The sequence below is a fragment of the Sciurus carolinensis genome, chromosome 13 (assembly GCF_902686445.1).
Source record: "Sciurus carolinensis chromosome 13, mSciCar1.2, whole genome shotgun sequence".
In the NCBI taxonomy this organism is placed as follows: domain Eukaryota; kingdom Metazoa; phylum Chordata; class Mammalia; order Rodentia; family Sciuridae; genus Sciurus; species Sciurus carolinensis.
In genome coordinates, this window is record NC_062225.1 from 71,542,043 (window position 1) to 71,566,208 (window position 24,166).

A 24,166-nucleotide genomic window follows, 5' to 3' on the forward strand; every position below is an offset into this window, starting at 1 on the left:
AGAATTTGCAAAAAGTTTGATAGAAAAATATTTTTGCCTATGCAAAAGCATCATGTCCCACCTGTTATAAAATCCAAACATCCTAAAGTTTAACCTTGTCAGTCTACTCACATGCTTCATTAGGAATGTTTGATGTATATTCACAAAGCTCATGTGACACTGTAAATAAGAGCCAATGAAACAAGGAATGTTAATAAACAATATTTAAAATATATGTGATAATGTGAGTATTGTATTAACTACTATACTCGTATTATAAATAAGTATAGTGAATCAAAGGACATATGAAGGAAAATTTTAAAATAAATTCTCCCCTTGGCTTGCAATGTGGTGATATGTGTTATCTACCCCTGGGTCAATCATTTAGACAACAGATATTCAGTAATTGTTAAAATTTCCACATGTTTCTCAATTAAGAATGATTCCTAACACATTGGTCAGTGTTACTGACATCACACATTCTAAATAGGGAGCTTCCAAATGAAACTCTAGAATAAAAATATTTAGTACTGGGGACCAATGTTGTGCACACTTGCACAGGATCCAGTTCTTTCTCTCCATATTATACAACACATATTGTCATATTCTGTAAATTATCACGTCAAAAGAGAAATTCAAAGACGGCCCCAGCAAAACAGACAGGGAGCCTTCTCAGTGACCCTCTTGGGTTTCCCCCCTCCCTCTTCCTGCCACTCAACATCTTTCAACCTCTTACCTGTCACTCTTCAGGGATAAAGTTGGGTCACTGGTCTCATACCTTTCTGGTCCTCTTTCCTCCCTTACCTACCTGCCCCATGGCCTAGTCTCTCAAAGCCACCTCTCTGATGTAGGTAGCTATATAGCAACTGTATATTAAACAACCAATCACCTCCCTGGTCTCTGTTCACTCAACAGACATTTGCTGAGCACCTACCAGTACCCCATGTGCTGGCAGATAAAGCAATGGACAGAGCAGTCCCAAATCCACCCCTCAATTTAGGGACTAACAAGAGAAATAATAAACAAAAACTTAAGCATGACCAAGGGTGGTGAATGCTAAGGAGAAAATGACTTGTGATGGGGGGGAGGGGGCAGGGGATTTGTACCAAGCTTACAAGGTCTCAGTCCACACTCAGTCCACATTCAGCAATCTTCTGTATCCAAACATTTTTAAGTATTTAAAATTATTCCCCCAACTTACCCTAAAATACAAAAACAAAGTTTTTTAGTAGAAAGAAGGTGATTGCTTCTTGCCTCAAAGAATTCCATCATGTTCTAATAAACAATGAAACCCAGCCCTTATGAAACAAAGTGATCTTGCAAAACATTCATCAAAACAATACCACCGAAGGGTGGCTAAAAACACAGTGTTCCTTGTTGAGTAACAAGCATGGTACTTTTTAAGACTGTTTATAGGGACAGGACAGCCATCACTTGGAGGGAGAAAAGCCCAAAGTACAGGTGCCCCTAGTAAATGAGAAGAGGAAAATTCCGAACAGGGTAAATGACAAGATACCATTCCAAAACCAAGCAGCTTCCCTTTTTATTAATGCTCCAGAAGTGAACTTTGAATGACATTTAATAAGCAAAACACAATGGAAACACCTAATTTGTATGTATAGTATATGTAAACATACATGTTAAATGGATTCAATAATCTTGATCTAAGTATGAAGAGAAAATTGGTTCTTTGACATCAAAAATAAATTCAGTGTTGGCATTACTGTTTCTAACTTGGAGAGTTTTATATTTAACAGAATTATAAACTTCAAGTTCAGTATAGTCATGGATTTCATGTTAAGGTATAAATAGTTTTTAAGAAATAATCTATATAATAAAATAAATCTACTTTTAAATCGCAGCACAGTTATTTTCTTCAATCAATAAAAATAATCCTTGGTTATAAAGCAGCCTTATTTTGCAAATGTATTTCAGGAAAATAAGTCTAGCAGTATTTATTGACATACCACACTTTTTTAAAAAGGCAACAATGTAACAGAATTTAGATTTAAAATAGTATATTGCAAAATAGTTTGGCATATTTTATTTCTAAGCACAAAGCAAGCTCCATTCTGAAGGATACTTTTATAAAGTAAACTGTTCCAATATTTCTGTGGTAGTTTGAAGTCTAAATATTTACAATAACAGAAATCTTTACACACATAGGGCAGACACTTCAATACGTATACACAAGACAGACTCTGGACGTTATTACGTCACTCTGGCAAAGCTGAGTTTGTAACATGTACTCCAGGAGGAACATGAGAACAGGACGCAGTTCCGCAGCTTTGTAACAGGCTGACCCCTGCAACCACTGGGGGCGCAGAGTGGCCACTGCAGCAAACTCCACCAGGTCCCCCAGTGACAGAGCAAGCGAGTTCAGGAACCACACACGTTTACATGAACAAGACAGACGCCCTTCCCGACACACCTTAATTTTCTCTTTTCTTTTGACTACATTTCTTTAAAATGTTTTTCATATTCCCAGGAAGAAAGAATGGCAAATTCTCTACAAAGATGAAAGTGCATCATGTTTTAAAAGTGCTTTTTGTGTGTGCATGTGTGTATAAATGTGTGTGTGTGTGTGCGCGCGCGTGTGTGTGTGACAGACACTGGTGAAGAAGTTAAGTAAGTACGTGCAAAACATTCTGACTTGAATTCCTAAACCTTAATTGTGGGTTTTCTGTAGTTCATACAGATTAGACAGCCAAGCAGCAGAAGAAAACGCTGAGGTCACCCACTTTGCATAGAGGGAAGAGCACTGAGCCACAAGTTAGGAGATCCATGTCCATTACTAGCTTTGCCAACAGACTAGTTAGTGGTCCTGGGATTCCATTTCTATTTTGAGCTAAGGGCAAGAAGCCAAGCCAGATAGCCCAGGGCTCATCTACCCCACATCCTAACACACCTTGATGTGACCCAGTCCTGAAGCAGCACGTGATTTTTATCAATATCAAAAATGCACCTAGTTGCTATTACCTTAAGGTACTTGTTAGTAATAAAGCTCAGACAGAAAGGAAAAATTGGAAAATGTGTGACAGAAAAAGGTCAAGTGAACACTGAGTTAACCAAAGCTAGTGAAAACCTTCACAATTATGACACTATGAAAAATCCAACATCATGTGCAAAAGTGGAACACAATGAGCAAAGCAACACATCCATCGATCACCTGGTGGCACATTCTTTCCTGTCTTTCTTTTTTGAGTCCTGCCATTTTCTTGGGACCTAAAGCTTTAAAAGCTTTAAAAAGTGCTTATTTTGAAACTTTTTAAAAGAACCATGATTTCCAGAGCTCATGCTTGTGACCTTTTAAAGGAATTTCTCTCATTGTAGTAACGGTTTATACGGAGATGACTATACACTGCATTTTTCAAATTTTAAATAATGGCTAAATAAAGTAAACCATATGCCATGGACACTTTATTTTACACCATGTGCGTGTGAGCTCATCTAATATTTTAGAAGTTTAACAATTCTCATCCACAAGCTTGGACCCGTTAATTCCCCGGTAGGTCACTCTGCCTGGTCTAACTAAGACTCCGTGGTTTGGCTTACAGGTGAAATAGCGTTTGTCACCCACGGCACCATCGTTCTTCCCCTTGGCGCTTCGGAGCTCCAGTCCAAGCCAGATCCCTGAGGCAAAGTCCGTGGGGCCCACGTACCTAACGGTACCCATCTCATTAGAGCTGGTGAGCAGGACCTGAGAGCCCTGGTGCAGCTTCACACGCCCCTCAAGGCCACCTGCTGTGCTGGCACTGCTCCAGCTGCGGCGCAAAGCGGTCTTGGACCTGTCCAGGAGGGAAAGTGAGAACAGTCCTTAGGTGTGACAGCCACAGAAGGCGATTTACCATATTTATTCCCCGGACAGATTCAGAATTCATCACTTTAATTCACAAAAGAGAATACTTTAGGGTAACAGCTGGATTTGTTAAAAAATGCAAAGTAGCAACTACTTCATGGGTTTAGCAACCTACCTATCGCTAACACTGAAGGAGGTCTGGGGTGCCCTAAGCAGGACTCCTTCCTTTTCCCTCCTGGGTAACAAAACTCACAATGGACTCTAGATGCCTTCCAGCACCTGCTGCCAACATGGCCTGGTAATGAAACTCTGTGGGACTCACCGTGAACTCAACCAAGTTCCCTCCACAGTCTGCGGGAAGTAGCTGATCCTGATGTTCACCCCCAGTGGGGACACTGCTGCCCAGATCTTGCTGCCTCTGACCAGAGAACTTCCAGAACGGCAATCCAGAAACCACCAATTCTGCCTGCACCTTCCACCTGCTGTCCCATGCCACTTCTCCAAAAGAAACCCTTCTCCCCACCCCACAGCAGATACAACGCAGAATCTACTACCCGAACTGCATAGATCGCACTGGAAACAGAACCTGGGCCCTACTTATTTTCTACTTATTTCATTTTATATATTTTTAAATACTCTATCATACACAGCATCTCATTTATTAACCACACTGAAGAAAGGAAGAGGACATTAATTTTATGGTTAGAAAGCTGAGGCTCAGAGACTTATTCTAAGTTACACTTGCCAATAAAAGTGACAGAATTCTAGTTAGAAAATACTTAAGTTATTATTTGCCATGTCAAATGCACAAATACAATAATAAACAATGTATAAGAAAAAGTATAAATCTTTACTGAAGAACATGCAAAAGAAAAATTAAAGCTTTTTTCTAAATAAAAACATATTTGTTAATTTTCCAAATTTGTCCCAAATAGATAATTTTTGCAACATGACAAAATTATTGTAATCTCTACATAATGACAGTGAGTTATCACTTCCTAAGCGCTTACTATAGCTAACACCTCAATATGAACAAGGTCAGATAAGTATCCAGCATTATGATCTTTCAGTTCTTTTTTTTTAATTATGCATTAGCACTTAAATATATTTGGGATTCACTTTTATGAATGGTGAGATCATATTCATCTCTCCCAAACAACGAATTTTCACAGCACCCAGTGCTTGCCTAGCAGGCAAGAGGCTCTGCGGCCTCTTCATCCAGAAAAATTAAAAATACACATAATTATTTTATGTGATAAAAAGTAAAACTTTAGAGCAATGGTAAAAGAGTGAACACTGAATTAGGGATGCTGGGAAAATCAGTTGTTTGGGAGAGAGGAATATGTTTCTCATCACTCATATAAAATCAAAAAAAATCCAAATATGAATCTCAAATACATTAAAGTGCTAATGCAAAAGTTAAAAAAAAAAAAAAAAGAACTGAAAGAATATAATGCTGGGTACTTATCTGACCTTGTGCAGAGCATGCATGCACCCACACACACAGGGAGCGGGGAGGGAGAGGAAGAGATCGCGTTTTAAAAGTTTGGTATCAAAAAAAAAAAAAAAAAAAGTTTGGTATCTATTATTAGTTATGACTTTTTTCATATGCTATTATGATATAAAAAAAGTTTCCATATCATAGTGTAGTCTTTTAAAAAACACTGCCAAAGTCAGTGAGGAAAGATATTAAAGAACATGGGATTATGTTCATGATATATTTAAGGAAAAAACTTTATAAAGGGTATAAACACTGAGTTTGATCCATCTAACTTTGCCAAAACACTCAGACATATGCGTTAGGAAAAAAGAAATTGGAAAAGTATACACCAAGGTGTTGACAGAGATAATCCCATCTAAGTGACAAAATTACAGATGATCTAGGCATCTAGTTTTCCTTATTGTTTTAAATGTACACTCAACTTTCCTAAACAAAAGAGTTTATAAAGACAGTAACCAGTAACAAGTGAATTCACTATCTAAATAAAAATTAATGGTTTGAACAAACACCAAACATTCTAATAAAAATGATTTTGATTCAAGTTATGTCAAAGCTCAAAACCCAGGGGAACTGAGAAACTCAGAATCATAGTATGCTTGAGAACTATATGAATTCACTCCAAAACATTCATTGGCCACCTATGAAGTAGCAGGCACAGGGTTAAGCTCTAGGAATTCGTAGCTAACAAAGTACTAAATCGTTAGAAGCTACAATAAAGACTGTGGAAGGTGCCAAGGGTGCACGGGGGAGGGAGAAATCTCTCCTGAAAGCCCAGGGAAGGCACCTGGCGGGTAAGTGATACTAGGGCTAATCAGGAAGGTCGTGGACAGAAAGGGGAGAGCAGAACACATCAGGTGAGCAAAAGGCATGCGTCACAGGTTCTAAAGAAGGCCAGCACTTGCAAGGACAGCCCATGGGATAAGGGAAGAGAAACACTAAGGTGCCATCTGTGGAAGCTGCTGTAGGCTGTGCCCATGAGTCTGGACCTCACCCTGCTTAGAAGTTCAGAAGTGTGAAGAAAGGCAGAAAACACTGACCCTCGGTGTGAAATATGGAACCTGTGGCAACTGGATTGCAGAAGTTTGACGTAGAAACTTAAATCTGAGCTGAGCTCTGGCCCATGGGCAGTTTCCACAGACAGGAACCACACTTGTGAGCAGAGGTTCATGATAACAGGAAGAGGAGCTGAAGCCAGCTGGCAGGGAGGGGATGAGATCCAGGTCACAGATCGGATGCGCACAGTAGGATGCACACAGGAGGGGACGAGCGCCTGGTGGTGGTCAGGTCCCTAAGCTCCTATGGTACGGTTTAAACTCATTCTCTTTATTACTCCCATTCCTGGTATGAGACGAACACGGGCTTCTGAGGAGCTGCCTCCAGCCCTCTCAATCACCGTTTCCTCCGAGTCAAGTGCATTCATCATTCCACCTGCAACACCATCTAGAAAAACCAACCTGCTCCTCCATGAAAATGACTTCCCCATCCAGTTCCCTTTCACTCAGCCCCAAGTCCTGCACAGGTCTTACCCAGTTTTCACCACTGCCCCCTGCCCCCCGACTACATTTTCCACATTTCTTCTGGAAGTATGATTTATTCCCAAGAAAATAAGCAAGAAAACAGCTTAGTGTTTGCAAGCTCAATAAACTCACTTTCTCAATACAGAATCTTCAAAATACATTACAATTCCAGATCAACACCAGCGGGACACACTATCAACTGCAGGTGGAGGTCCAGTCGCTGCATGTCTCTCTTAGTCCTAAGATAAGGGGCCCATTTCCTACCAACTGCCAGCACCTATAAGTCCTCTGTTCCTGAGAACACTGGTCACCAAACACTTGGGTCACACGCTCTTTAAGTAAAAATAAAACATGATTCTAAAAATGGGTTCTACATCTTCAATCAAAACACATTTTTTTAAACAGGTACTAGTGTCAATCTGTATCCATATTAGTAAAGCTTCATCTCTATTTTCATCGGAAACAAGCGCTGCCATTTCCTCCCTGGGTCAAAAGCCCATCTTGAGCGTGCCCATACCTGCTGGTAGGTCATTCTCAGGGTTCAGCTTTTCTCCTTTTCTGCTCCTCCCCTGGCTCCTCTGTATCATGTTCTCACTCACCATCGTCTCGACACTGATTTTCCTACCTCTCCTCCCTTCAGAAGTCTTTATCTCCTGTTGTAACATCTTCCACTCTGCCTAAGAACTCTTGAATGTCTTCCACAGACCGGCGCACAGAATTACTGCTGCCCTTAAAGTCATTCAGCTACTCAAGCGAGAAGACCAATTTCAAAACTCTCAAAACTGGCAGTGGCTTTGAGCAGTACACTCTAGGAGGGGAGGGGTGCATGATTTTTAAAAAGTAATATTTTAAGATTACCTTATGTAAACTGGCCTTAGGTTTCTTTCATGTATTGAGCATATTAAGTCAAATCTCAGATTAATTTAGTAAGGAGTGTTTAAAGTAAATCCACCCTACTCAATGAAAACACAAAATGTAAATTCCTCCAACTTTTATTAACAGTACTAACCTCTAAGAAGAGAAAATATATGCAGACTGCTATTTTTAGTCACTGGTGACATTTTTAATTGAGCTTGCAAAGGAGGGAGGAATAACTCAATACACTGATCACACCTTCTCTCTTATGTGTCAAAATTCTACCAAGCAATGTACAAGACAGAAAATTCCACTTTTCTTCCTTCACAGAATCCCGTCATGCTCATCTTGAAAGGTGATTTTTCTAAATCTTCTTAATACTCACTTGGCAAAAGCATTTCTTCTGTTAATCTCTTTTTGGGAAGAAGCAGAAGTTGTGCTGAAACTTCTCCTAAAACCTAAATATGAAATTAAGTTCAGATGAGGAAAAACAAGTCATACATTTTCAAGTCCTTATTAAAAATGCTATCTTTGATCATTTCTTCTACAGATGTTCTATGATATGAAATGTTTCTTTTGGAAAAAAAAAAAAAAAAGTGTAAACTCAGGGCACAATGGCCATTCAGATCTCTTGACGGATTCTTACCTTTACCTTCCTGAGCAACTACACTCATATGGGCTAAGTTAAGATCATGACAGTACTTCTGGAAGTTTTTACCATAAGATTTCTCTAAAAAGAAGAAAAAAAAACTGAATTGTATATTGATAAAGTTGATTCCTTTTAGGATTGAATACTGCAATCTTGAAAATCATGAAAAAAGGATAAAATGATTTAAAACATTATTATTAAAGGTACTCCATTTATAAAACAATGAGTACTAAACTTCAGAACTCAACTGCTTGATTGCTCGATTGCTGCCCTATCCACAAAAGAGTTTAAAAAAAAAAAAAAACTTCACAAAAGATCAATTCTTACACAATTTCTAGTTCTGGCAGTTTTGGCAGATCAGATGTGCTGAGTGACTCTCTTGATCACAGCAACTCTAATTTTTTTTCCCCCCAGTGCTGGGGGATTGAAACAGGGCCTTCATGCGTGTACTCAGAGTCTCCAGGCCACTGGTAGGCAAGCACTCTACCACTGAGCCCCATCCCCAGCCCCAGAACAACTCTAATTTAAAACAACTATAGTTTAAAAAAAAAAAAAAAAAAAAAAAAAAAAAAAAGCACTGATGAACTTACACAAAGGCACGATTTCAAAGAGACTTTTAAAAAAGAGAAAGAAACCATGAGTGATCACCAGGCATCGACACAGCATACCAGCGAGTTTTCGCTTAACTGTAGGAACCCAGGATCTTGGCTTTCTGGCTGCACAAGGGACAGGGAAGGAAACAGAGGGAATCTGCCCCAGGGGGACTCTCACAAAAGGAGACTCTGGTTAAAGGAGCTGGCACTCAGCATAATTATAAGTAAGAAACAGAAGGAAGCACCACTCCAGAGAAGACAAAGGAAAGGGGTTTGTGTAAACCTCACACTCAGTAAAAGGCAAAACTTCTCCCCTCACAGTGTGTGACCATGAGTCAAATTCACACTATCTGTGTGATCAAAAAACGCTGCACAGAACATAAGTTAGAGTCCCACACAAGCAGAGTCTCCAGGCCACTGGTAAAAGTAGACATAATCTCAGAATGCATCCACCCAGGCCTCAAGGAATTCTCATCTTTTAAACTCCAAGTAAAATAAGCACTTTATAATAATAAATTACAAAACTCACAAGGAAAGAAGGCACCACAAATTAGGCTCAACAGAAACAGATGCAGAATTAGACTCACAAAAACTTCAGATGTTTATTCTGACACAGAATAAAAGATATTTTAAATGTTTAAAGATAAAAAACAAACGAAAATATGGGGAAAGAATAAATAATAGCAAATAACAACCAGATTTTCAAAAAAATAAAGAATAAATTTCTACAATTAATAATTTTGTGGCTAAATTAAGCAACAGAATAAACGTAGCTGAAGAGAGAATCAGAAAACAGGAGGATAACTCTGAAGATATCCAGAATGCAGAGGACAAGTCATGAAAAAATAAAAGAGGTATGGGAAAGAAAGTATAAAAGTCTAAGGTAACAACTAATCAGAGTTTCAAGAACAAACAATAAAGATTATGGAGGAGAAAATGACTGCAATATAAAGAATAAAAATTATATCAACCTGAATAAAGATCAAAGATACCAATTCCAAGATCCAGGAAGACTCATGATACCAAACAGGTTAAAACAAAAACAAAAACTAAAACTAAAAATCCTCCACCTAGACACATCATATAAAGCACCACCAATATAACAGGGATCCTTAAAAGCAGCCCCCAAACTCTGATTAACTTGAACTTCATTAAATTTAAAACTTCTGCTCTCTGAAAAACACCTTTAAGAGAGTAAAGACAAGCCATGGATTGAGAGAAAATGATTTCAAAACTCATGTCTTATTGATCTAGTATTCAAAATACACAAAGAACTCAATAATAAGAAAATAACAATCTAACTGAGCAAAGAACGAACAGAGCTTTCCCCCAGCAGCAAGGTACACATGAAAAATACTCAACATTTGTCAGGGGCCCAAATGGGTCCCCCAAAATTGATATGCTTAACCCCTAATCTCCAGTACCCTCAGAATGGGACCGTATGTGAACATAGGCTTTAAACAGGTAATTAAGGCAAATCAAGGTCCTGGTGTGGGCCCTAATCCAATGCCACAGGTATCTTTACTAGAGGAGGAGATCAGGACACCAACGTGGTGAGAGAGACCACGTGAAAGTTTCAGGGAAGCCACTGCCAGCCAAGGCAGCTCCAGCAAACTAACCCAATACCACATGTCCCCGGGGAACTCCAAATTTAAACACATCTATCAGGATGGTGAAAAATTCATATGGCACAAAGTTGATCTCAACAAGGACTTAAGGACTGGCATTATAGAAATAACTCTCTCACAGGCAGTTATCCATGTGGAAAAGAAAATCCAATTAGATCCATACCACCTGCAAAGTCAATTCCAGGTGAACTGACAACAGACATGAAGAAGGAAAATACAAAACTTGTAATAACAATGTAGGAAAATACCTTTATGATATCTGTCTTAGGAAATAACTCCTTAAGACAAAAAGATGTAGGCCTCAGAAGGGTTAGCTCTTTTGACTACATAAAATTGAAATAGATTTTCTTAAAAATGAAAAGTCATCAAGATATTACAACCCATAAAACTGAAAAAAAATAGCACCTAAAATACACAAATAAACCTACAAATTAGTAAGATTAAAACACACACACACACACTCCAAAAAAACAAAAAAATGGGGCAAGAAACTTGAACAGGTACTTGGTAAAAAAGAGGAGAGGTATATGGCCCACAAGCTGAAAATAGGCTCAACCTCATCTGTAATCTAGAAAGTGAGAATAAAAGCCACAGCAAGATACCATTTAAAATCAGCAGACTGGCAAAGATTTCTAGGCCAAACAAGATCAGTGCCGGGAGGTACAGAGGGCCGGAGTGTGCACTGCAAGCAGCTGGCACTCCCTGGAGAAAGGCCAGGATGTGACGATCCGCACCTGGCAACCTGGAGACTGCTGTGCACACAGTATGGCTTGTAATAACAAAAAATAGGGCATAACCCAAAATAACCATCCCGTATTTTAATGGAATGCTACATAACAAGATAGCAAGCACTAATCAAAACTGAACATTACTTATTGATATACACATATATATGTGATAATATATAAAGAAAAATCCAGGAGATAATTAACATAGTATTCAAGGCTCACAACCTTAGGAAGAGATATATGATCGGGGGGCAGATGAGAAGCAAGTAGGTACTCGGGAGTTCCTACAACACAGGGAAGCCTCAGCTGAGGGTGGGTATGGAAGTTTGCTCCATGATTAGAAGAACTATACAAATGCCTTTCATGTACTCTTTTGTTTACATACACTCTTCACAATACAATAAAAAAATTGCAACGAACTAAAGCAAAATGACTTTTTTTTCCCAGTAGTAGGGAAAAAATCAACAGCCTGGCACATGCTATGCAAGCAGCTCTACCTCTGGACTACCATCCCTAGTCCTTCTTTTTCTCTGTTTTGAGACAGAGACTTAAGTTGCCCAGGTTGACCTCAAACTTGTGATCCTCCTCGCCTAGGCCTCCCAAGTACCTGGGGTTAGAGTGTGTTCGATTACCTTTGGCTACAAATATTAGGAGAATAAAACTACATTGTCTTACCAGGATAAGAATGATTCTGTTTATTTGAAGAAATTTCTGAAAGAGTATCCAGGGAATCTGTTAGTCTATAAACAAAACAAACAAAGCACACCTCATTAGAAGTAGCAGTGTTCAGGTTTAAGATTGGTTCTCAACTGAGGTTTTCACATCAATTGTTATCTGTTATTTCTTTCATTCAACAAACATTTATTGAGCATCCATGCAAGCCAGGAATGAGCTTCAAACTAGCGTGGGAGATAGGCAATACTCAAATGGAAGAGGTCAGAAGTATGGAAAAGTCAATTTAAAGTAAACTCACTTTACTTTAGTAGGAAACTGATTTTGTTTCTTTGGAACTTTATTTTCAAAGGAACTAAAAAAATATGAAAATAAGTTTATTAAATTTAACAAGTATTAGATTAAAATTGTAAAACTATCACTAATTCTTAAGTTGGAAAAAAAGATATTGGCCGAGTTTGTGTACGTGTCTAATTTTCTGATATAACTGTGGGGCTAATGTAATTCAAGGCCCTTTATAGCTGACTCTAAGCACAATCATAAAGGTCACCTTCCCAATGGGTTTCCTCTTCATTTTTTGATATTCAAATCATTCTTTATTTTTAAAAGCCAACCCTGACAGCCTCATTTTCTTTCAACTGCTTACTGACCTAAATCTGCAAGGCCTCCTGTGTCAATCAATTCCTCCAACAGGCTTTGCTTCCATCAAGGAATCCTGCAACTCTTGCAGCATCTGCAGCTCCACACACAATCCACATGAATCATTTAAAATATGATATACAACACACTGCAGCCAATGAGGACCGAGGGACACAAAGAACATGACTTGATGAATGGCAAACAGGACAGAAGCTTGGATGAAGAGGGGATGGACAGTTGAAGAGGGTGATCAGTTCATTAGACGTGCCTACTGGTAAGAACTAAGAAAATGAATACTAGCCTATGCTGACAAAGATCATCTGGTCTGTGTGCACACATGTGTGGGTGTGGAGGGGGGTGGTTAGAGTTAGGGAGTTTCTTAGAGTATTTCTCAAAAAGAAATACTGATTGATTTGTATATTGACCAAAAACAAAGTATTAACTGAATGGAAGTTGGGTAATGATAGGTGAGACTAGAAAGCCAACCAAGAAGAGGAAATAATATGCACAATTCTGGGATAGGGGGCCTATTGTTTTAAATGGAAAGGGGGGGGGAAGGCAGCTATGCTTCCAAGGAGAAAGATGCAAGGTGAGGATGTGATTGGTCACTACCCTGTTAGGACTGTCCTCAAGCAGTCTCTCATTTAAAAATCCGTCCATCCTGAAGATCAATGGGGTCTTTCAACAGATCAAAAATGATTTAGATTAGAAACTCTTCAAAATCAGAGACCATGTCTGTTTTATTTGCTTATAGAATGCCTAGCACAGCACAAAGTGCTAAAAGACACTTAATAGTATTTGATGATGATGAATGAGACAATCAGAAGATGACAGGAAGACAGCTGGATTGAGATAGCAGTTCATTTAGAGACAGCCCTATTTCTTTTAAGAGGGAGCTGCTTTTCAAATGCACCACCTTAAAGAAGGCCAAACAGAAGGCAAGCAAAACACAAAGTCAAAACAAAGCAAGAGAAAAAAATGATGCAGTTTCACAATACAGAAGAGGACAAAAAGCTGTTCCTGTATAAAAGCACTGAACTGGGAATTGGAGCTGATCAATACTTACTGTGCCTAAAAAGCACCAAACTACATAACTCTGGGTAATGGAACATGAAACGAATCCCAGTCCCCGAGACTAGGCAACAAAATTTGTACAAGCCTGTAGCAACATGCCAATGACAATTTTCCCAAGTAGCAGAGCACAGAGAAGCTTGACTGGTAGCTCAGTAGACCTCACATTCCCAAAGCCACCCACTGCAACACAGTCTCCTAGGGAGTCCCTGGAGCTCCTTTACCCACCAGAGCTATGGTAAGAAGAGTACAGCCTGATTCCAGAGGGCCAAGGTTCAAATCCCTGCTGGGAACACAGCTTACTTCACCTCTCTGGGCCTCGCAGTCCTCATCTGTGAATCAGGGACAATTACAATGCCTGACTCACTGGTGCAGAGAAGTGAACCATTAATACACGGGCAGTGCTGGAAACGGTGCCCAGAAGGTGTGCATGCAACTCATTGCTAGCATTTCTTTTCTTCATTTAAAAAATGACAGAAAAGGAAGAGGAAGAGGAAGAAGAAGACGAGGAAGAAAGAAGAGGAGGAAGGAATAGGAAGAAGAAGAAGAGGAAGAGGAAGAATAGAAGAAGAAGAAGAAAAAGAAGCAGCAAAGTGCCTAAAAGCATGAGCTTAGAATAAGCAACAATAAAATAACAATCCTGGGCTGGGTCCAGCTCCTCCATTAACTAGCCATATGACTTTAGCTAAGTTACTTTATCTCTTGTAACTTGTTTTTTCACCTGCAGAATGGGAATGACCATAATGGCTTACACTGCCTGGGCCTAGGGACAGAGGAGTCACAGTGACATAAGCAGCTAGACCACACATTATAGAGCCCATTGCTTATTAAATGCTCAATAAATGTTTGTAACAGGTATGGTTATTTTCCAGCTTACCTGACCAAACGCTTACTAGGATCAAATGAAGTAACATATAACAGAGGATACTTTGTGAACTACAAAAGCACTTTTGATAAGCTGAATGCTTATCAAAAAGAAGAAAATGACAATACCAAGTGCACTGTAAAAGAAGGAAATTAATATAAAAAGTATATGTAGTTACTCAGTAGATAAAACTGAGATAGAAAATTGAAATAAGAAACTAAAATTCATTTGCCTGGAGGGAGTCACCATCTCATAAGGGAACCGGAATGCAATCACAGTTCTAGACTTATGAATATGATTAGACTGTATATGGTTCTCCCTTATTTAAAGATTAGCAGCCCATTTCCCAGCCACTGAAAAGTATACCAAGCCAGCTTTTCCAGCACATAAGAAAAGACACTCCACTCTCCACCTGGAATTTCATGGGGATTTGTTTCTGCTCAAGTTATTTTCTAAAACCAGAGTAAGGTGGCACACAAGTATACTGTCTTATGAAGAAAACACTGAGGAGGTTTATTATATATAAATCCTTGAAACTTCACTTCCCCCAAAGATCTACTGCCTATCTATTTTTGAAAACTAAAGAAATCAGAGGAAAAGCCATTTTGGTTCCATCAGGTTTGTAGGAGAATGAATGGGTGCCTGCTGGCAGGAAATTTAATGTAGTTAGGATGTGACTGAAGCAATCAGGGAGCATTTTACTTTTGTTTGCATGACAGATTAAGCTAGCTGCTCTCACTGTTCTTAGCTGCAAACGCCACTTCTAATAGCCTACACATACTCATAGGGTTTGCAAATGAGGAAGAAAGAAGGTTCTTAAAATTGCAAATCCTTAGCAAGGCAAATTTAGCTTTCCATGAGCCTTCTCTCTGAAGAAGGTGGCTGGTTAACCCTTAGAAAGAAGGCATGAGTTACACTTCGTGTGCATCTTTCAGATAAAATTAGGGTGTCTATGTGCAACTTCAGATTTCAAAGCATTCACATGAAAACACACAAATTCCATTTTTCTCACCTTTGTACCCTGGATGGGGGAGCAAATATTCCATATCTTGGAGAACAACTAAAATACTGCACACCTCCAACTGAACCATCGTTCTTGCCATGGGGTTTTTCAAGCTCTATACCGTACCAATAGCCTAGAACACGAACATTGCATTTTAAAAGCGTCTGCACTTTACTCAAAATCATTATGCCATTATACTAACCCAAAGTCTGGATGGTTTAACGTTTTCACAAATGACCAAATTGATGGAATATCATCACCATCATTAAGCTTCCAAATGATAAAATTATAAATAAAACTTGAAAATTTGAAAAGTGGGGAAAACATTTTACCAGTGTAATTGCTGAGCAGTACATTAAGGGAGGAAAATAAAATGTACAAACACAAATTGGAAAGGATTAGCTATTATGCAAGTAGAGTACAGCCAAAATGTATCTTAAACTATAATGAAAAAGAAACTGTCCTTGACTGCAATACACTGTGTTTCACAAGAGAAGTATAATATAATATCAAGATGTATGATCATACAGTGAATGTATAATCTTTTCATTTCACTCTCCCAATATTAGAACACCACCAACAGTTCTTAAATAATTAAAGAAGGACAAAGATAATATGGAAAATACCACCAGACATCATGGTGACTCTCTTTTTTGGTTTGGGCTTTTTGGGTTCCTCCCCCCTCTTTCTTTCCACTTTTTCCTTTTAGAAGAATTTTCTAAAGATTTTTAGTATCTAAAGGCCCACTCTGAGGAAAGTGATAGGAATTTAGAGAGCCTAAAACTGAAGTAGCAAGCAAGGTTGCCTGAGGATACCTTAGACCAGCTTAAAAATGCCCAAGAGTCCACTCATTTGTGATTTAAAAGGAGAGTACAATGGTAATTGCATTTGGTCTCCTACAATCAATATCAAATAAAAAATGAGGACATACACATCAAGAAAAATACTGCAGATTACAAAACACAAAATATTGTTTCTCTCAGAATACCAGCTGGGAGAGTCAATTAAAGGGCCAATAAAAAGTCAGCCCAAAACTTATTTAATCTTTCCTCTTATGCTCAAAAAGATGATACCGGGGCCCATGTCCAGATACTGGGATTTGGGCTGGAAAGGCTGAAGCATGACCAGTGTCTGTTTGCAGAACCCTACAATGTCCCGAAACAGAGCCGTGTCTACACACCGCCCCGCACCCCATGCAGACACACCCATGCAAACAAAATCACATTCCTCACATCCTGAGCCAAGTTACTCTGGTTAGCGCTGTTACTTCTCTGAGTACCACAATGAGGACTTTTCAAGTTCTACTTCCTCCTGCCTTTGAAACTTGCTTATATAATTTTTGCATTTTGCCATTTTAACTTACCATATTACAGCTACATGTTTACCATATAGCTTTTTAAAATGTGTAACATACAGCAAAAATACATATACACTGATTTCACATGGTCTGGTAGTGGTATGGTATGGATGTCAATTTTCTTTCCAACGTGGCAATGAAAAAAATGCTCAAGAGGTCAAACATAACCTCTTTCAGATCTAGATCTTATCATCTATAAAACGTCTAGATTATCACTGTACTATAGAAATGACTGATCTAAATTTTGATGACACAAGAAGTATATGCTACCACTTCCTCAAAGGACTTTAACACGACAGCTTCCAGAATTTTATTATATTTGCTTATTACTACCTAAGTTTCTAAATGCTTTACCATCAGAAATTTAAAAATTAAAAGTCAACCTAAAATAATGAATTGTATTCAAAGAATCAAACCATCCTAGCCTTGTTTAATAAGGTCAGAGAGAGGGAACGCCAGAGAGATGGGAATTGTGAAAAACCACCTGCCTCTGAGTTTCCCAAGATTTTATTTGAGAACTGTTAAGTACATCCTAAAGAATCTTAATTACTGCTATCTGGAGGCCCAAAGGAGCCATGAATTATAAACATACAAGCTGTCTCAAGTCAATCTACTGACTTGCAATTCTGAAACAAGAATGTGTTGGAAGACAATTCTCCATGGCTCTCTTGTGTTTCTAAACGTCCAACGGACAGTGACACTGACTCTTTGTTTCAGACTATCTTCCCATGGCTGTGTGCATAGGTTCAGACTCGTTGAACTCATAAACCACCAGTCCCACCCAGCTGAAACTGGAGCTTACGCTTGGGAAACAGGGCAGGAAATGCTAATTCTCTGGTTACTTTATTCTTGTAAGTACCAAGGTCCTTTGTCTCTTATGTCTTCTGTCAACATCTATGAAACTATGGCAGGCTAACTTGATAGTTTGCAAACAGGATAAAATCTCGCATCCTCCATGGTTCTTGAAAGAATGCTACACTAAGAACTTTTTTTTTTTTTTTAATCAATGTTCTAGGTAACCTTTTCCTAAAATGCTGCAATGCCACCATGTGTTAAAATAGCATATTGCTATTTAAAACATACAATTTCATTTGAAGCTTCAGTGTCAAATTATAATCTTTGAAAATGTAAAAGAAACTAATCCTTACTTTTGGAAAAACAATATAAAGCACAGGTAGTTTGGAATGAATATATAGCAACAAAAACATGCATTTTTAAGGTCCCAGGGTACACAGAAGCTCTTCATTTTCCTCTGCTTTTCTCTCCAAGTCACTCTGTTAAAAAAAACTGTGCAGTTAATTCATTACCTACTCACTTTACAGATTATCCTTGGAAAACACCTAATCCTGAAAGGTTTCTCCTGACATTTAGCACACTCAACAATTAGCAAGAATAAATTTGGGAAATGACAACTAATTTTTAACATTAGACAAATGGCAACACAATCAGCAAGAGAAACTTATGAACACTAGACACCAGTCAATCCAAGCAAACATTATGAGTCTGTATCACTGTGCGTGTATATGTGTGGGTGTGTGTGTGTGTGTGTGTGTGCACGCGGGTGCACATACTATTGCTATCATCCACAAAAACTGTTATTTAAGAATTCCATATGATTAGATTTTATTTATTTATAAAATTTTAAATCTTATATACTCTAAAGAATTAAAATGAGCAAAGAAAATTGAGATGAGTTACCTGGAGCAAAGTTTGTTGTCCCAAAGAACTTAATGGTACCAACTCTCTGGCCAACCACCAACACCCTATCTCCAAGGCGGAGCTCCCCTTCTCGACGGCTATTATTTGCTATAGATGTTGTTGAGGAATTCAAACCTGTTGAGATGGTGGGTGGGAGACAGGAGGAAAAGAGGAAAGGGAAAAAAAACAAACAAGGAAAAAACTCAAAAGGCACATTAGTCAAAAAAAAAAAATCACTATGTATTCTAACTAGCTGGAGATTTCAAAATCAGATACCTTCATTATATGTCATCTGTGATTGTGTTTCTCACAGGGAAGGTCAAGGCACACAGAGCAAATGTGTAAGGGTTTCCTGAGAAAATTATTGCCTTAGGGAATTCACACAACTTGATTCCTGGCGGAATCAATTCTGCCAGGACTATCAGTAGTATTCTCTACTAGCACAGGGGCCAGTCAGCTTTTTATATGAAGAACTAAATAGTAAATAGTTTAAGCTTTGCAAGCCATACTGTCTCTGTCAGCTTTTTATATGAAGAACTAAATAGTAAATAGTTTAAGCTTTGCAAGCCATACTGTCTCTGTCACAGTGACTCAGCTCTGCTGTGGAAGCATGAAAGCAGATGTACGTAAAGCATAAAGGAACGGGCACAGCTGTTTCCATAAAACCACAGTTACAAAATCAGGTGGAGGTCAGATTTGGTCATTGGGCAGCAATTTGCCACTCCCTACTCTGGTGAAATGCTGGAATTACTGTCATTTACCTGGATTCAGTGTAAATGATGTGCACAGAAATTTGATTTGAAGATAAAATTGCTAGTTAGTAATAGTTATATAAAAATGCAGAATGCAAAATACTCCAAAATCCAAACCATTTTGAGTACCAATGCACAGGTTCCCATTCAGAATAGATTGCCAAAGCTCAAGGAAATTTCAACATTCAAAAGTCTCAGATTTTGAAGCATTTCAGATTCGAGGTTAGAGATTCTCAACCAGTTATCTATGTAAATATTCCAAACCTCAAAAAATAAAAAATCCAAAATACTTCCTAAGCATTTTGGATAAGAGATACTCACTCTATAACTCATCCCAATTACTCCCAATTTATTTCCTAATTAAGAACAAACCATTCTCTACTTGATTCAGAACTAAACCCTACAATGCACCCTATTAGATAGCAGAAATCCCAGAGAAAGAAATACTATCTCCAAACTATTCAATTACCAAGGACGGCAGAGAAGAGGTGGGCCCTGGGCCCTGTTTTGTGGGCTTATGGTAGACTGAAACCTGTCCCCCAACCCCAGGAAGTCTGAAGAACCCAAGGTGAGGGACTGGGAGGGAACATCAGTCACTCTGTGAAGAAGAGAGGCTGAAAACACAGCAAAAAAGGAAGGAACATAAGCCCATGGAGAAGGAAGGTCCTGATCTGCTGCTGACTGAGAAATCCTGGGCCCTCCTAATAATCCATAGTTTACAGCACTTCACAGTTTACAAAGTGCCTTTCATAAAGCTACAATGAAAATAAGACACAAACCAAGGTATTAACTGAGACACAATGTTCAAAGGTGGTACATCCAGATTAGCAGAAATCCTCAGCCCTGTCCCCATATTCCTGCCCGCAATGGCCCAGAGGTGGCAAGAGCAAAAATGGGACACAGTGAGGCCAGCCCTGAGCAGAGACTCCCTCCCCGCCCCTCCCATTTCTCTAAGCCTTCCTTTCTGCTCTTCTGATTCTTTAGCCTATCTTGTCCATTCTCTGTAGTTTACGTTTCTTTCAAATGCAAACATCTATAGGAAAAGTGGAATATCTACCCACACTCTGGACAGATTTTTTTAAGGAAATGTCATTAGGGTTCCAAACATGGACTTCCTTGCACCCACACACACACCTCCCACCATCTGTCCTCTCTCCCTTTGAAAGGTCCTCTTTCCCACTCCGATCACTGTCTTCATCTTCACTATTATTTATCTACTTAACACTCAAATTTACAAAAGGAAACATGGTAAGTGCACAGGCACACTAGGACTACCACTTATAAAAACTAAAATATGAAAGGTGATTGCATTCTCACATATACGTTTAAAATCAAGAAAAATATCAAAAGTCTAATGCTAAATGAAGGGGACCTTAATCTGTAAATAAACACAAGTAGGACTGCCTCATCATCGTACCTTCTCACCTCTACACCTCACTGCATTAAGGGGACATTGGGTGGGTGAACGAGTCCAGGCAAACTTCCAAGTTGGGTTCCCCACTTTTAGGGTCCCAACTTTTAGATTCATTATGTCAATGTCACTTCTGGGTGTCTGGGTTTTCTTTTTCTTTCTTTCTTTCTTTTTTTTTTTTTCTTTTTCTCCCATCAATAAAGAATTTTAAAGAGAAAAAAATCATGTCATGAACATTTTCTATAATAAAATACTAAATGAGTTCAAGTATTAGAAAGGAACTCTGGTAATATCATGAGTTTATCGTGAGGGTCATTTAAGAATAATTTGGAGTCGGGCATGGTGGCACATGCCTGTAATCTCAGCAATTCCAGAGGCTGAGACAGTAAATTCAAGACCAGCCTGGGCAATTTAGTGAGACTCTGTCTCAAATTAAAAAAATAAAAAGGGCTGGGGATGTAGCTCAGTGGTAAAGTATCCCTGGGTTTGATCCTCAGTAACACATACACACACACACACACAAAATCAATTTGGGTCAAAATGGACAAGTTTCTGGACAAGTTTACTATATAAGTAAATAAGTAAACTGCAATAGACACAATCTGTTGATTTCAACAAGTCTAACTAAGAGAGGAGAGGCTGCCATTGGCATCTTGGAAGGGGCTCTCTGACCCTGTCTTACATAGTTTTAAACAATGACTTGAGTTAAAGCAAAGAAAACATCCTTTTTAAATATGAAGATGACACAGAAGCAAGTGAGAAGGCTAATAGGTAAGACACAAGAAACAAAATTCAAGTGGAATGAAATCGCCAGGAGTAAATTAAGTGAAAATCAATGCAATGTCTTATATCCAACAGCAAAACGAAGAGACCTGGCTTAAGGCCCAGGGGGAGACAAAGAAGAGGGCAAGTAGTTCAATCTGACTGCAGTAAAGAGTTCCTTCTACACATTTAAAAAGAGCAAATCTACTTACAAACAAACCAAGATAAAAAACACCAAGAAAGCCTGGTTGAAAAAGCCATAGATACCAGCACTGGCTCGAGAGGGCAGAGAAGGGCTTTTGCTCATGGTCTTCTTGTTATTGCTGCCTGCATTCACTTTCTTGGGGTAGCTCTGTTTGTGTTCCAAAGAAGATGTTGAGGAGGAGCTGCTGATGGATCCACGCAGGGTAACTAAAACGGGGAACACAAAAGAATACATTAAAGTGTAGAAAATAAGAAGTGGGCCAAGGAGATGCTTTTCTAGGCAAATCCTTTGAAATGCTCCATTGAGCTTCCTCAACTCTTGGATTATCTAGTGTCAAATTAAATATCTGATTTCATCGAAATACATTGTAGTTTACACATAAAAGATTTTGGCGCACACCTGTACTGAAGTAGGAGGATCACAAGTTCAAGGTCAGCCTCAGCAACTTAGCCAAGCCCTAAGCAACTTAGCAAGACCTTGTCTCAAAATAAAATAAATAAATAAATAAAATTTTTTTAAAAAGGACAGGGGATGTAGCTCAGTGGTAAACTGGTAAAGCATTCCTGTATTAAATCCCCAGTAACAAAAAAAATAAGATTTTATACATAAGCAATAGTTTTTTTAAGGACTCACACTATAAGATCGCATCTTAAATAGGGGTGCTACTGTATCTGTTAATTTTAACTGCCAATCCAATCTGACTACCACACTCACCTCTCACCTTAGGCAAATACTGACAGTAGAGTCCCATTTTATTTACATAAAAAAAATGCCATTAATATGTTTTAAGGTGGCAAAAGTTCAATACTGCTCACCTGATGATTTGACAGCTAAGTCAACTTAAACCTTTCTGTCAGGCAATCTATAACTATGTAATCTCCTTTTATTCCCTCTTATAATCTAGTCCAGTAGTTCTCTAGGTCTATCTACATAAGAAACACAGCACAGAAATTTATTTCTTTTAAAGTATACACTTTATTATGAGCTGCTTAAGAGATTTTCAAGAGTAATATTCATTTTTCCCTTACCAACTTCAAAATTTAACCCCCCTGTAAGCTGTTTTTCTATGATATTAAAAATCCGCCAGTAAATTAAATTTTGAGAAGTAGGTTATAAATTATATTACCATCTTTCTCTGTTACAGTTTTCAATTCTTCACCAGGAGGCACTGAAAGTGCTGATTCAGAAGCACTATCTTTTTTTGATGTCATCAATCCTAGGATATGAAAATAAAGTAAGTTCAGCAAAAGAGAATTTTCTTTAATATAAAAAATGCATTTGTTTTGAAAAATACATGCAACCCTTATTAACACAATCTTATCCTCTTCTGATAACATGCTGGATAACAAACACACAGAAACCAGTATTTCACCATTTAGAGGAGAAAGAATGCATGTCCAGTCCATCTGAAAGCCCCAATTTCATGCTCTGCTAAGGATTTCCAAGGAATGTGAAGCATGTGCAATACAGGTGCCTAACGGATGGTTAACACACCCATTAATGAGTGTGTCTGCATCATGCTAGCAGGTATGGCAAACCAAAGACAGGGACATACAGCTGCCACATCTCGCTAGAACCTGCAAACAACTAGTTCACCAATGCGTACACACAAATTCATTGCAGCAGGTTTTCTATGCAGATAGTGAATTTGGGGAAAAAATTTTGCCAATTATTATGCCAACTATTCCCATTTATGAGAGTTCAGATAGTAAGAAGTCCTATACTTTACCAATGGTATTCTGAAAATTATTACCCCACTCTATCACAGCCTACTCCCACAAAACTTTTACTTGAGGGGAAAAAAAAGCTCTTAAGTAAAAATCTACCTTATTAAGACTTGTTTCAACTGTACAGAACTAAATAATTTAAATAAGAAATCAAATGGACTACACACAATTTTAAGTTCTGTGAGGTAGAATTCTATTCACTTATGAAGTACTTCTGATAAAGCACTGTCCTTGGGATTTGAGTATCACAGACATCAACAAGACATGGTCCCGCCCCTGAGGAGGACCTGCTCGATTCAGTATGGTGGAGAGACATCAGCCTGAGTAAAGAGAGAGGATACTTTTCATGTAAGCACGAGGACAGGAGGAGGAGACAGTGACTGTGGCTGCAAACATGAATGAGTGGTCCATCAACAAGGCCACACACTGAGATGGGCCTTGAGGAACTGGTGAGATCTTTCCCCAGAACAATGGCAGTATGGTCAGGAAGAATTAAGGATGGGAGTTCAGGATGGACAAAAAGAAACTCTTGCAGAAAGACACAGAGAATGGTAAGTACTTGGCTGGAATGGAGTATTCTTTGGATGGAGAAATAAGACTAGACGGACAGGCGACAGCAGACCTCACGGGTAAGAGTGCCTGCCTGAGGAACGGGAGCTCTTCTGTAGAGAAGGAGCCTCCGTTGGGCTTTAGAAAGGAGCACTGTTCTGAGCAGAGGAGTCCTGGTTACGTAACAATTCTCCAGCTCAAGGTCT

The 24,166-nt window shown here is 38.7% G+C and overlaps 1 protein-coding gene across 4 annotated transcripts in view; it reads right to left on the reverse strand.

Annotated features, from left to right (window-relative positions):
* Nucleotides 1-1,497: 1,497 nt before the first annotated feature.
* Nucleotides 1,498-24,166, reverse strand: part of Clip4 (CAP-Gly domain containing linker protein family member 4) — a 102,369-nt gene continuing 79,700 nt past the window's right edge. For all 4 annotated transcript variants that reach the window (XM_047522559.1, XM_047522556.1, XM_047522558.1 and 1 more), the window contains exons 10-16: nucleotides 22,811-22,900; nucleotides 21,747-21,890; nucleotides 18,555-18,689; nucleotides 15,509-15,632; nucleotides 11,925-11,989; nucleotides 8,037-8,109; nucleotides 1,498-3,767 (exon numbers count right to left, since the gene is read on the reverse strand). In XM_047522559.1, coding sequence (XP_047378515.1) covers nucleotides 3,446-3,767; nucleotides 8,037-8,109; nucleotides 11,925-11,989; nucleotides 15,509-15,632; nucleotides 18,555-18,689; nucleotides 21,747-21,890; nucleotides 22,811-22,900 — 953 coding nt within the window. In that variant the 3' untranslated portion in view covers nucleotides 1,498-3,445. The remainder of the gene's footprint in view (nucleotides 3,768-8,036; nucleotides 8,110-11,924; nucleotides 11,990-15,508; nucleotides 15,633-18,554; nucleotides 18,690-21,746; nucleotides 21,891-22,810; nucleotides 22,901-24,166) is intronic.